Genomic DNA, 13,889 nt, shown 5'->3' with positions numbered 1-13,889 from the left:
TGCTCAGGTGGCCAAGAAGGCCAATGGCATCTTGGCCTGCATCAGGAATAGTGTGGCCAGCAGGAGCAGGGAGGTTCTTCTGCCCATATACCCAGCACTGGTTAGGCCACACCTTGAGCCCTGTGTCCAGTTGTGGGCCCCTCAGTTTAAGAACGACATTGAGACACTTGAACGTGTCCAGAGAAGGGCAACAAGGCTGGGGAGGGGTTTGGAGCACAGCCCTGTGAGGAGAGGCTGAGGGAGCTGGGGTTGCTTAGCCTGGAGAGGAGGAGGCTCAGGGGAGACCTCATTGCTGTCTACAACTACCTGAAGGAAGGGAGGTTGTAGCCAGGTGGGGGAGTTGGAGACAGCAAGAAGGTGTCCCCTGAGCCTCCTCTTCTCCAGGCTAAGCAGCCCCAGCTCCCTCAGCCTCTCCTCACAGGGCTGTGCTCCAAACCCCTCCCCAGCTTTGTTGCCCTTCTCTGGACACCTTCCAGCAACTCAACATCAAGCAGTTACTCTGTTTATTTCTAAAACACTTCACTTTTTAACTCTGAATTACTACAGAATAGGAATAGGAATAGGAATAGGAATAGGAATAGGAATAGGAATAGGAATAGGAATAGGAATAGGAATAGGAATAGGAATAGGAATAGGGATAGAATGGAATGGAATGGAATGGAATGGAATGGAATGGAATAGAATAGAATAGAATAGAATAGAATAGAATAGAATAGAATAGAGAATAGAAAATAGAAAAAGAATAAGAATAAGAAGAGAATAGAATAGAATAGACCAGACCAGATAGACCAGGTTGGAAGAGACCTTCAAGATCATCATGTCCAACCCATCAACCAATCCAACCCACCTAAACAACTAACCCATGGCACCAAGCACCCCATCAAGTCTCCAAGGCCAGACTGGGAAAGATTAAGGCATATGGCTGCTCTGCAGCTTCACTTTTTTTTTGACTAGGAGTTGCAAAGTACATAGCTCTCCATCCTCCTACAGTGAGTGCTGTCATAATCCTTCATGAAGAGTGATGGTCTGACATTTTTAAGGTACTCATCATCTTGCAATTCCAAATAATGATTAAGCAATTTATCACAGTGACAAGTCTCTTGAGGCAGGGATGTCAAAACTGGTTTACTTGTCTGTTTCACAAACAAACAAGTATCTTCTTTGCCTAAATAGATCTTCTAGAATCAGCCTAGAGAAGAGGAGGCTCAGGGGAGACCTTCTTGCTGTCTACACCTACCTTAAGGGAGGTTGTAGCCAGGTGGGGGTTGGTCTCTTCTCCCAAGCAACCAGCACCAGAACAAGAGGACACAGTCTCAAGCTGCACCAGGGGAGGTGTAGGCTGGATGTTAGGAAGAAGTTCTTCCCAGAGAGAGTTACTGGCCATTGGAATGTGCTGCCCAGGGAGGTGGTGGAGTCACCATCACTGGAGGTGTTTAGGAAGAGACTGGATGGGGCACTTGGTGCCATGGTTTAGTTGATTAGATGGTGTTGGGTGATAGGTTGGACTTGATGATCTCAAAGATCTTTTCCAACCTGGTAAATTCTATTCTATTCTATTCTATTCTATTCTATTCTATTCTATTCTATTCTATTCTATTCTATTCTATTCTATTCTATTCTAGCCTAGCCTAGCCTAGCCTAGCCTAGCCTAGCCTAGCCTAGCCTAGCCTAGCCTAGCCTAGCCTATTCTGGCACTGATATAGGCTGGGCAGGGACTGGGTTGAATGCAGCCCTGAAGAAAAGGACCTGGAGGTTCTGGTAGATGAGAAGCTCAACATGAGCCAGCAGTGTGCACTTGCAGCCCAGAAAGCCAATCACATCCTGGACTGCATCAAGATGCAATCTGTTCTGTTCTGTTCTGTTCTGTTCTATTCTATTCTATTGTATTCTATTCTAAGAGAAGCATAGCCAGAAGGTCAAGGGAGGTGATTCTCCCCATCTACTCCACACTGGTGAGACCCCACCTGGAGTATTGTGTCCAGTTCTGGAGCTATTATTACAAGAAAAATATGGGCATGCTGGAACAAGCCCAGAGAAGGGCCATGAGGATGAGCAGAGGGCTGGAGCACCTCTCCTGTGAGGACAGACTGAAGGAGTTGGGGCTGTTCAGTCTGGAGAAGAGAAGGCTCCCAGGTGACCTCATTGTGGCCTTCCAGTATCTTAAGGGGCCTACAAGAAAGCTGGGGAGGGACTTTTTAGGGTGTCAGGGAGTGACAGGACTAGGGGAATGGAACAAAGGTAGAAATGGGTAGATTCAGATTGCTTGTCAGGAAGAAATTCTTCCCCATGAGGGTGGTGAGACACAGGAACAGGTTGTCCTGGGAGGTGGTGGAAGCCTCCTGCCTGGAGGTTTTGAAGGCCAGGCTGGATGTGGCTCTGGGCAACCTGATCTAGTGTGAGGTGTCCCTGTGCATGGCAGGGAGGCTGGAACTAAATAGAATAGAAATAGAAATAGAAATAGAAATAGAAATAGAAATAGAATAGAATAGAATAGAATAGAATAGAATAGAATAGAATAGAATAGAATAGAATAGAATAGAATAGAATAGAATAGAATAGAATAGAATTAGAGTAGAGCAGAGTAGACCAGGTTGGAAGAGACCTTGAAGATCATCTCGTCCAACCCATCAACCAATCCAACCCACCTAAACAACTAACCCATGGCACCAAGCACCCCATCAAGTCTCCTCCTGGATCCTTGAGGTCTCCTCCAACCCTAACCATTCAATGATTCTATGATCTGTTCCAGGACTTGGCTTATTTTTGTCCCTTCCTACTAACACTGAACCTTACCCTTCAGTCTGATGAGGAACTCCTTCATTCTGTTGTTTTCATTCATTTCATTAGTATATAGCACTTGGCAAACAGCTGTGTTCCAGGCCATTTTTAGAGGCATCTTCTTCTTCTCTGCTGACTCTTCCTGTAGATTTCCCCCTCCAAACTTGAAGGGGTTCTGTTTATTGAGTGTTTAATTTCATCTCGTGCGAGGCAGGTGGCAACGGAATGAAGTGAAATGAAGGCTAATGAGGAAGGAGATGAGGCAACACTTCCTCAATTAAAGCCCAGCATGGGACTTTTCCTTCATTCTCCACTGCTGTACACTACAATTTATTACTGAAGTCTTCTGTCTGTGCATTTGTTGTACACAGAGAGAAGGAGAGCCTCTCCTGTGGGGAGAGGCTGAGGGAGCTGGGGTTGCTTAGCCTGGAGAAGAGGAGGCTCAGGGGAGACCTTCTTGCTCTCTCCAACTCCCTGAAGGGAGGTTGTAGCCAGGTGGGAGTTGCTCTCTTCTCCCAGGCAACCAGCACCAGAACAAGAGGACACAGTCTCAAGCTGTGCCAGGGAAGGTTTAAGCTGGATGTTAGGAAGAAGTTCTTCCCAGAAAGAGAGATTGGCCATTGGAATGTGCTGCCCAGGGAGGTGGTGGAGTCACCATCACTGGAGGTGTTTATAAAGACACTGGGTGAGGCACTCAGTGATGCTGTTTAATATTTAGTCTCCTTCAAACTGAGTTTTTTTGAGCCATTCTCCAAATAACTGCTCAGAATGCAGTGTCAAAAGTGATTGAAGAAGTGAATGACAGAGCCAAGAGACCAGACTGGCAGATACTATAAACCCAGGGTTGTAGGATAGGATAGGATAGGATAGGATGGAATGGAATGGAATGGAATGGAATGGAATGGAATGGAATGGAATGGAATGGAATGGAATGGAATGGAATGGAATGGAATGGAATGGATGGTAACTCCACCACCTCCCTGGGCAGCACATTCCAATGGCCAATCTCTCTGGGAAGAATTTTCTCCTCACCTGGTGACTAAACCTCCCCTGGCACAACTTGAGACTGTGTCCTCTTGTTCTGGCGCTGGTTGCCTGGGAGAAGAGACCAACCCCCACCTGGCTACAACCTCCCTTCAGGGAGTTGTGGAGAGCAAGAAGGTCTCCCCTGAGCCTCCTCTTCTCCAGGCTAAGCAGCCCCAGCTCCCTCAGCCTCCCCTCACAGGGCTGTGCTCCAAACCCCTCCCCAGCTTTGTTGCCCTTCTCTGGACACCTTCCAGCAACTCAACATCTTTCCTAAACTCAGGGGCCCAGAACTGGACACAGGACTCAAGGTGTGGCCTAACCAGTGCTGAGTCCAGGGGCACAATGACTTCCCTGCTCCTGCTGGCCACACTGTTCCTGATGCAGGCCAGGATGCCATTGGCCCTCTTGGTAACCTGGGCACACTGCTGGCTCATGTTCAGCCAACTCCCAATCAGTACCCCCAGGTCGCTTTCTGCCTGGCTGCTCTCCAGCCACTCTGACCCCAGCCTGTAGCACTGCATGGGGTTGTTGTGACCAAAATGCAGCACCTGGCACTTGGACTTGTTAAATGCCATTATGTTGGACTCTGCCCATCTGTCCAGCCTGTCAAGGTTCCTCTGCAGAGCTCTCCCACCCTCTAACAGATCAACTCCTTCCCCCAGCTTGGTGTCATCTGCAAATTTACTGATGATGGACTCAGTCCCCTTTTCTCTATCACCAATAAAGATGTTGAAGAGGATGGGGCCCAGCACTGATCCCTGGGGCACACCACTGGTGCCTGGCTGCCAGCTGGCTGTGGCACCATTCACCACCACTCTCTGGTCTCAGCCCTCCAGCCAGTTCCTAACCCAGCTCAGAGTGCTGCTGTCCAAGCCAGGGGCTGACAGCTTGGCCAGGAGTTTGCTGTGGGGACAGTGTCAAAGGCCTTGCTGAAAAAAAACCATTGCAATGGTAGGAAGCTCAAATGTTTATGGGCAGTCTTAGCACTGTGGTTGAGAGAAATGTTTTCTTTCTGGAAGATAACTGATAGCAGTGAGGAAGAAGATGACATCATTGGCCCCATGCCTGCTAAAGGACCAGTGGAGTCTGACGTGACCAAGGAGTTTGAACGCAGAGCTCAGAGAATGAAGGAGAAGCTGACTTCAGCAGACAGTGTGAGTTGGACTTCTTAATCTCTCTTGCTGCAGTGTGTGTGTGTGTGTGTGCTGGTTTTCTATTTGCCTGTTTCACTGTCAACCCACTTCTGGTTCTGCTTGGCATGCTGGTTGCAACTGCTGAGGCAAAGCAAAATCCACAATGGCAGATGGAAGAGGAGAGATTTAGACAGCAAGGCTTTATTATGGAGAGAATGGAATGGAATGGAATGGAATAGAATGGAATGGAATGCAATGCAATGCAATGCAATGCAATGCAATGCAATAGAATAGAATAGAATAGAATAGAATAGAATAGAATAGAATAGAATAGAATAGCATAGAATAGAATAGAATAGAATAGAATAGAATAGAATAGAATAGAATAGAATAGAATAGAATAGAATAGAATAGAATAGAATAGAATAGAATAGAATAGAATAGAATAGAATGAATAAAATAGGATAGGATAGGATAGGATAGGATAGGATAGGATAGGATAGGATAGGATAGGATAGGATAGGATAGGATAGGATAGACCAGACCAGGTTGGAAGAGACCTTCAAGGTCATTGTGTCCAACCTATCATCCAACACCACCTAATCAACTAACCCATGGCACCAAGCACCCCATCAAGTCTCCTCCTGAACACCTCCAATGATGATGACTCCACCACCTCCCCAGGCAGCCCATCCCAATGGGCAATCACTCTCTCTGTGTAAAACTTCCTCCTGACCTCCAGCCTGAACCTCCCCTGGCGCAGCCTGAGACTGTGTCCTCGTGTTCTGGTGCTGGCTGCCTGGGAGAAGAGACCAACCTCTGCCTGTCTACAACCTCCCTTCAGGTAGTTGTAGAGAGTGATAAGGTCACCCCTGAGTCTCCTCTTCTCCAGGCTAAGCAGCCCCAGCTCCCTCAGCCTCTCCTCACAGGGCTGTGCTACAAACCCCTCCCCAGCTTTGTTGCCCTTCTCTGGACACCTTCCAGCAACTCAACATCTTTCCTAAACTGAGGGGCCCAGAACTGGACACAGGACTCAAGGTGTGGCCTAACCAGTGCAGTGCACAGGGGCAGAATGACCTCCCTGCTCCTGCTGGCCACACTGTTCCTGATGCAGGACAGGATGCCACTGGCCTTCTTGGCCACCTGGGCACACTGCTGGCTCATGTTCAGCCTACTCTCAACCAGCACCCCCAGCTCCCTCTCTACCTGGCTGCTCTCCAGCCACTCTGACCCCAGCCTGTAGCACTGCCTGGGGTTGTTGTGGCCAATGTGCAGAACCTGGCACTTGGATGTGTTCAATCTCATGCCCTTGAAGAGAGTCCCATGGAAGGCCAAAAAGATGATTTGAGCTTGGAGCCATCTTTCTTACAACAAGAGACACTTGAACGTGTCCAGAGAAGGGCAACAAGGCTGGGGAGGGGTCTGGGGCACAGCCCTGTGAGGAGAGGCTGAGGGAGCTGGGGTTGCTTAGCCTGGAGAAGAGGAGGCTCAGGGGAGACCTTCTTGCTCTCTACAACTCCCTGAAGGGAGGTTGCAGCCAGGTGGGGGTTGGTCTCTTCTCCCAGGCAACCAGCACCAGAACAAGAGGACAGAGCCTCAAGCTGTGCCAGGGGAGGTTTAGGCTGGATGTTAGGAAGAAGTTGTTCCCAGAAAGAGAGATTGGCCATTGGAATGTGCTGCACAGGGAGGTGTTTAGGAAGAGACTGGATGGGGCACTTAGTGCCATGGTTGAGTTGATGAGATGGTGTTGGTGATAGTTTGGACTTGATAATCTCGAAGGTCTTTTCCAACCTGGTTAATTCTATTCTATTCTATTTGACTGAGGTGGAATCTTCTCCTCTGGACACTTTCCAAGCCCACCTGGGTACATTCCCATGCAATTTGATACAGGCATACCTGTGTTAGAGGGGGGGGGTTGGTCTCAATGACCTCCAGGAGTCTCACAGTATCACCAAGGTTGGAAGAGACCTCAAAGATCATCGAGTCCAACCTGTCACCACAGACATCATGACTAAACCATGGCACCAAGTGCCCCATCTCTTCCTACCCCTACCATTCCATGATTAAGCTTTTTGTGGTTGGTTGCTTTTGTTGTTTGGTTCTTTTTCTCTTTCCCCAATTTGTTTCTTTTGTAAAGGATGAAGCCAAGCAAATCACTAGGGAAGTGTGGATGACAGAGCTGCCACCTGAACTGAAAAGCTTTGGATTTGGCCCAAGAACATTCAAGAGAAGAGCCAATGACAGCTCAGGAGATAGATCTGTTTGGACAGATACTCCAGCTGACAGGGAGAGAAAAGCCAAGGTAAGCATTTATTCATTCACACATGTGACCTGCAGGTATATCTGGCACTGATATTATCAAAGTATCAGTCAGGGTTGGAAGGGACCACAAGGATCATCTAGTTCCAACCCCACTGCCATGGGCAGGGACACCCCACACTACATCAGCCTGGCCACAGCCTCATCCAGCCTGGGCTTAAACACCTCCAGGGAGGTGACAACAAAGATACCCTGGGCTGGTCAAAGAAAAGCTTTTTCCCTGATTTTTGTTTGTTATCAAAGCTCAGCAGTCCAAGATTAGAGGTAAAAGCAAAGAAATAACAACTTTCAGTAGCACTGATACTCATTTGGGCCACAGCCAGCTGGCAGCCAGGCACTAGTGGTGTGCCCTAGGGATCAGTGCTGGGCCCTGTGCTCTCTAACATCTTTATTGATGATCTGGATGAGGGCATTGACTCCATCAGCAGTAAATTTGCAGATGACACCAAGCTGGGGGCAGGAGTTGATCTGCTGGAGGGTAGAGAGGCTCTGCAGAGGGACCTCGACAGGCTGGGCAGATGGGCAGAGTCCAAGGGCAGGAGATTGAACACATCCAAGTGCCAGGTTCTGCACATTGGCCACAACAACCCCATGCAGTGCTACAGGCTGGGGTCAGAGTGGCTGGAGAGCAGCCAGGCAGAGAGGGACCTGGGGGTGCTGGTTGATGGTAGGCGGAACATGAGCCTGCAGTGTGCCCAGGCAGCCAGGAGGGCCAATGGCATCCTGGCCTGCATCAGGAACAGTGTGGCCAGCAGGAGCAGGGAGGTCATTGTGCCCCTGTACACTGCACTGGTTCGGCCACACCTAGAGTCCTGTGTCCAGTTCTGGGCTCCTCAGTTTAGGAAAGATGTTGAGTTGCTGGAAGGTGTCCAGAGAAGGGCAACAAAGCTGGGGAGGGGTTTGGAGCACAGCCCTGTGAGGAGAGACTGAGGGAGCTGGGGTTGCTTAGCCTGGAGAGGAGGAGACTCAGGGGAGACCTTCTTGCTCTCTGCAACTACCTGAAGGAAGGGAGATAGTAGCCAGGGGGGTGTTGGTCTCTTCTCCCAGGCAAGCAGCACCAGAACAAGAGGACACAGTCTCAGGCTGTGCCAGGGGAGGTTTAGGCTGGATGTTAGGAAGAAGTTCTATACAGAGAGAGTGATTGCCCATTGGCATGGGCTGCCTGGGGAGGTGGTGGAGTCGCTGTCATTGGAGGTGTTCAGGAGGAGACTTGATGGGGTGCTTGGTGCCATGGGTTAGTTGTTCAGGTGGGTTGGATTGGTTGATGGGTTGGACATGATGATCTTGAAGGTCTCTTCCAACCTGGATGATTATAATGATGATGATGATGATGATGATGATGATTATTGTTATTATCATTATTGTCATTATAATTATTATTATCATAATTATTATCATTATTATTATCATTATTATTATGATTTGTTCCCTTTCCCTCCTGCAGCAGTCAGATTCCCTGTGTCAGCTCACTGAGTTTCCAATTACACTCTGTCCAGTTTCTTCTTCCATTAAGCTGAGCAAAAAAAACTACCTGCTGGCCCCTCCTGTGGCCTCTCCCCTTGAGATCTGCTAAGAGTAAATACACATTGCCTTGCTGTTTTGTACTTCAGACACTGTCACTGCTGTAGTGTCTGTGATGTGTTTCTACCCAGCAGGAAAGAGAAGAGGCAAAAAAGTCAACTAGGAAGGCCAATGAAGACACTGCATTATCTGGGAGAGACAAGAGGCTGGTGGAGCAGGTGACTGCATACAATGTAAGTGTCACAGGAAACTGCTTCCTCCTCTTCCTGCATTTCCTTTAATTGTTCACTCTTCTGGTTCTCATTTCCAGCCCTCTTGGTTTCCTTGGTGATGCCACTGCAGTCTTCCCTTCTGCTGCCCAAACCTACTGAGTCACAGAATCACCAAGGTTGGAAGAGACCTCAAAGATCATCGAGTCCAACCTGTCACCACAGACCTCATGACTAAACCATGGCACCAAGTGCCACATCCAATCCCCTCTTGAACACCTCCAGGGATGGTGACTCCACCACCTCCCTGGGCAGCACATCCCAATGGCCAATCTCTCTCTCTGGGAAGAACTTTCTCCTCACCTCCAGCCTAAACTTCCCCTTGAGTCCTGTGTCCAGTTCTGGGCCCCTCAGTTTAAGAAGGATTTTGAGACACATGAAGGTGTCCAGAGAAGGGCAACAAGGCTGGGGAGAGGCCTTGAGCACAGCCCTGTGAGGAGAGGCTGAGGGAGCTGGGGTTGCTTAGCCTGGAGAAGAGGAGACTCAGGGGAGACCTTCTTGCTCTCTACAACTACCTGAAGGGAGGCTGTATCCAGGTGGGGGTTGGTCTCTTCTCCCAGGCAACCAGCACCAGAACAAGAGGACACAGCCTCAAGCTGTGCCAGGGGAAGTTTAGGCTGGAGGTGAGGAGAAAGTTCTTCCCAGAAAGAGTTGTTAGCCCTTGGAATGTTCTGCCCAGGGAAGTTGTGGAGTCACTGTCCCTGGAGGTGTTCAAGAGGGGATTGGATGTGGCACTTGGTGCCATGGTTTAGTTAGTCCTGAGGTGTTGGGTGCTAGGTTGGACTTGATGATCTCTGAGGTCTTGTCCCACTTTGAGGTCAGGCAGATCCTCTCTTGCCTCTCACTGGGGCAGATGAATGAGACTGACACAAATGGATTGCAGAAGTGATGGAAAAGTTTAAATGGAAGAGCAGTGAATGTTTTATAGAGAGCTACAGAGGGCACAGTGACCAAAGAAACCCAAAGCATACAGAATCCCTTACAGCATACTTAAGGGCCTCTCAGTATTTCCCTTCTCCCTGCCTGAAGGTATACCCAAAGCCCCCAGGGCTCTTTATTCCCCCCTCCCCCCTCCACTGTTAGGCTAATCTCAGCTAGCCAGGTCTGAGATTGTCCCTTCCACCCTTCTGCTCCTGGCATTAGGCCTAGCCAGGCCTAAGAGGCCTTGAGATAACTCCCATTACCCAATAGGGAGCATCTCCCATGGGAGCAGGGAGGGAAGAAGGAGGAAGTGAGAGAGAGACCTTGCTGATGGATTTATAGGGTGCAGGACATCATGCACATGAAACACATTATTTCCTCTGTCCACCCACTGGGCTGGACACTCCTGACACCAGAGGTGCATCTGGTGTGGCAGCAACAGGGAGCACCCAGCCTGAACTGCCACAGCTCTTTTCCAGCCTTATTGATTCTGTGACTCTATAATGGCCAACATCCCAAGAGTGAGACAGCAGTGGCAGGACAAAATAGGCACTAACCCAAGAAAAAGCTTGATGAGCTAAGCAGATCAATGAATTCATTACACTAGGTAATTAATGACATCTCCTTAAGTGCTTATTGCACCAGAATTGCTGCATTGACATTTTCCTCCATCTCTGCAGCAGCAGACAGTCTTCACTGATATTGATTGCTCTTGCCTCAAGGCAGCAAAAGTTTTATGTTGCTTTGGGGTTGGATCCTGGTCTTTAATAGAATCAGAGAATCAATAAGGTTGGAAAAGACCTCAGAGAGCATCAGGTCCAACCTAGCACCCAACACCTCAGGACTAACTAAACCATGGCACCAAGCACCCCATCCAGGCTCCTCCTAAACACCTCCAGGGATGGTGACTCCACCACCTCCCTGGGCAGCACATTCCAGTGGCCAATCTCTCTTTCTATGAAGAACTTCTTCCTAACATCCAGCCTAAACCTCCCCTGGCACAGCTTGAGGTTGTGTCCTCTTGTTCTGGTGCTTCCCTTCACATGTTGTCTTCATTTGTCTCTGCTAATAATGGCAATTTTTCTACTCTGTTTTGCATTAGTTGTACAGTTAATCTCTTTTCAAGTTGCTAAGAGGTCAGTTTGAGTCCTTGAGTCCTGTGTCCAGTTCTGGGCCCCTCAGTTTAGGGAAGATGTTGAGTTGCTGGAAGGTGTCCAGAGAAGGGCAACAAAGCTGGGGAGGGGTTTGGAGCACAGCCCTGTGAGGAGAGGCTGAGGGAGCTGGGGTTGCTTAGCCTGGAGAAGAGGAGGCTCAGGGCAGACCTTCTTGCTGTCTCCAACTGCCTGAAGGGAGGTTGTAGGCAGGAGGGGATTGGTCTCTTCTCCCAGACAGCCAGCACCAGAACAAGAGGACACAGTCTCAAGCTGCACCAGGGGAGGTTTAGGCTGGATGTTAGGAAGAAGTTCTTCCCAGAAAGAGAGATTGGCCATGGGAATGTGCTGCCCAGGGAGGTGGGGGAGTCACCATCACTGGAGGTGTTGAAGAGGAGACTGCATGAAGCACTTGGTGCCATGGTTTAGTTGATTAGATGGTGATGAGTGTCTTGGTGGGTCACTTGGACTCACCAGCCTGATCTAGTGTGGGGTGTCCCTGCCCATGGCAGGGGGCTTGGAACTAGATGATCCTTGTGCTCCCTTCCAACCCTGGCTGATACTATGATACTATGAAAAGTCTTTTCCAACCTGGGTTAGTCCCGTCCCTTCCCTTCCCTTCCCTTCCCTTCCCTTCCCTTCCCTTCCCTTCCCTTCCCTTCCCTTCCCTTCCCTTCCCTTCCCTTCCCTTCCCTTCCCTTCCCTTCCCTTCCCTTCCCTTCCCTTCCCTTCCCTTCCCCTCCCTTCCCTTCCTTCCCCTTCCCATCCCAGCCTGGATCAGGTGTTTGGTGCCAAGGTCTAGTTGGTTAAACGGTGTTGGGTGCTATGTTGGACTTGATGATCTCAAAGGTCTTTTCCAAGCTGGTTAATTCTGTATTCACAGAGCAGCTTAGATTGGAAGGCAGCTCAGGCATCATCTACTCCCAGCCCTCTTTTTCTAGACCTTCTGAATCTTCCTAATTCCAATCCACCCAACCGGATTTGCTGTACCTGGGTAACGTTTCCTGCGGCTTTCCTTTCCCCTTCCTTCTTCTCACGTTTCCAGGAGTCAAAGAGGTCAGAATCTCTCCTGGACATGCATCAGAAGAAGCTGAAGAGCAAAGCCTCAGAGGAGAGGAGCAAGCCTCAGGAAAGAAGGCCCTTTGACCGAGACCAGGACCTCCAAGTCAACCGCTTTGACGAGGCCCAGAAGAAAGCTCTCCTGAGGAAATCCAGGGATCTCCACTCCAAATTTGAGCACAGCAAAGGCAGCATGTTTTTATAGTGCAGCAGCAGGAAGCTGTGCTTTTGGAAGTGAAGTCAAGGAAGCTTTGAATACTTAACTCTTTGGTTTTGCTGTAAATATTTGTGTGCAAAATAAACTTGTTTGAGGTTGAACCGATTTCAGCCTGTCTGCAAATAATGTGCTAGGGCCACAGAGGTGGGGAGGGGTCTGGAGCACAGCCCTGTGAGGAGAGGCTGAGGGAGCTGGGGTTGCTTAGCCTGGAGAAGAGGAGGCTCAGGGGAGAACTTCTTGCTCTCTACAACTCCCTGAAGGGAGGTTGCAGCCAGGTGGGGCTTGAGTCACCGTCCCTGGAGGTGTTCAGGAGGAGATTGGAAGTGGCACTTGGTGCCATGGTCTAGACATGGTCTGTGGTGACAGGTTGGACTTGATGATCCTTGAGGTCTCTTCCAGTCTTGGTGATACTGTGATCAACCAGCAACAAGGCCCAGAACAAGAGGACACAGTCTCAAGCTGCACCAGGGGAGGTTTAGGCTGGATGTGGTGGAGTCACCATCATTGGAGGTGTTTAGGAAGAGACTGGATTAGGTGCTTGGTGCCATGGTTTAGTTGATTAGATGGTGTTGGGTGATAGGTTGGACTTGATGATCTCAAAGGTTCTTTCCCACCTGGTTAATTCTATTCTATTCTACTCTTCTCTTTCTCTTCCTTTCTCTTTCTCCTTCCCTTTCTCCTTCTCTTTCTCTTTCTTTCTCTTTCTCCTCCTCTCCTTCTCCTCCTCTCCTTCTCCTCCTCTCCTCCTCCTCTTCTTCTTCTCTCCTCTCCTCTCTGAACCTCTCCTTGAGTCTCCTCGAGTCTCCTCTCCTCTCTGAACCTCTCTGAATCTCTCTGAACCTCTCCTCTCTGAACCTCTCCTCTCCTCTCATAGTATCATAGTATCAGTCAGGGTTGGAAGAGACCACAAGGATCATCTAGTTCCAACCCCCATGCCACGGGCAGGGACACCCCACACTACATCAGCCTGGACACAGCCTCATCCAGCCTGGCCTTAAACACCTCCAGGGATGGGGCCTCAACCACCTCCCTGGACAACCCATTCCAGGGCTTCACCACTCTCATGGGGAAGAACTTCCTCCTCACCTCCGGCCACAATCTCCCCACCTCCAGCTTCATTCCATTCCCCCTAGTCCTAGCACTACCTGAGATCCTGAGCAGTCCCTCCCCAGCCTTCCTGTAGGCCCCCTTCAGATACTGGAAGGCCACAATGAGGTCACCTGGGAGCCTTCTCTTCTCCAGACTGAACAGCCCCAACTCCTTCAGTCTGTCCTCATAGGAGAGGTGCTCCAGCCCTCTGCTCATCCTCCTGGCCCTGCTCTGGACACCTTCCAGCACCTCCACATCCCTCTTGTCCTAGGGGCTCCAGAACTGGAGGCAGGACTCCAGGTGGGGTCTCAGCAGAGCTGAGCAGAGGGGGAGAATCACCTCCCTTGCCCTGCTGGCCACACTTCTCCTGATGCAGCCCAGGATCTGATTGGCTTTCTGGGCTGCA

General features: G+C 49.7%; 1 protein-coding gene across 4 annotated transcripts in view; it reads left to right on the top strand.

Moving 5' to 3' along the window:
* The window catches only part of GPALPP1 (GPALPP motifs containing 1), a 32,490-nt gene extending 19,991 nt beyond the window's left edge, over positions 1-12,499 (top strand). For 2 of the 4 annotated variants that reach the window (XM_068165224.1, XM_068165222.1), the window contains exons 5-8: positions 4,824-4,958; positions 7,075-7,239; positions 8,912-9,010; positions 12,164-12,499. In XM_068165224.1, coding sequence (XP_068021325.1) covers positions 4,824-4,958; positions 7,075-7,239; positions 8,912-9,010; positions 12,164-12,382 — 618 coding nt within the window. In that variant the 3' untranslated portion in view covers positions 12,383-12,499. Of the gene's footprint in view, positions 1-4,823; positions 4,959-7,074; positions 7,240-8,908; positions 9,011-12,163 lie in introns of all 4 variants that reach the window. The other 2 variants (XM_068165223.1, XM_068165221.1) reach the window with 1 other exon arrangement.
* Positions 12,500-13,889: the final 1,390 nt, after the last annotated feature.

Source organism: Melanerpes formicivorus, unplaced genomic scaffold (genome assembly GCF_026170545.1).
Source record: "Melanerpes formicivorus ecotype bairdi unplaced genomic scaffold, bMelFor1.0.p_v2 SCAF_87, whole genome shotgun sequence".
NCBI classification, from domain to species: domain Eukaryota; kingdom Metazoa; phylum Chordata; class Aves; order Piciformes; family Picidae; genus Melanerpes; species Melanerpes formicivorus.
Note: the sequence above shows the minus strand (reverse complement) of the source record. Positions and strands in the feature narration are given on the sequence as shown.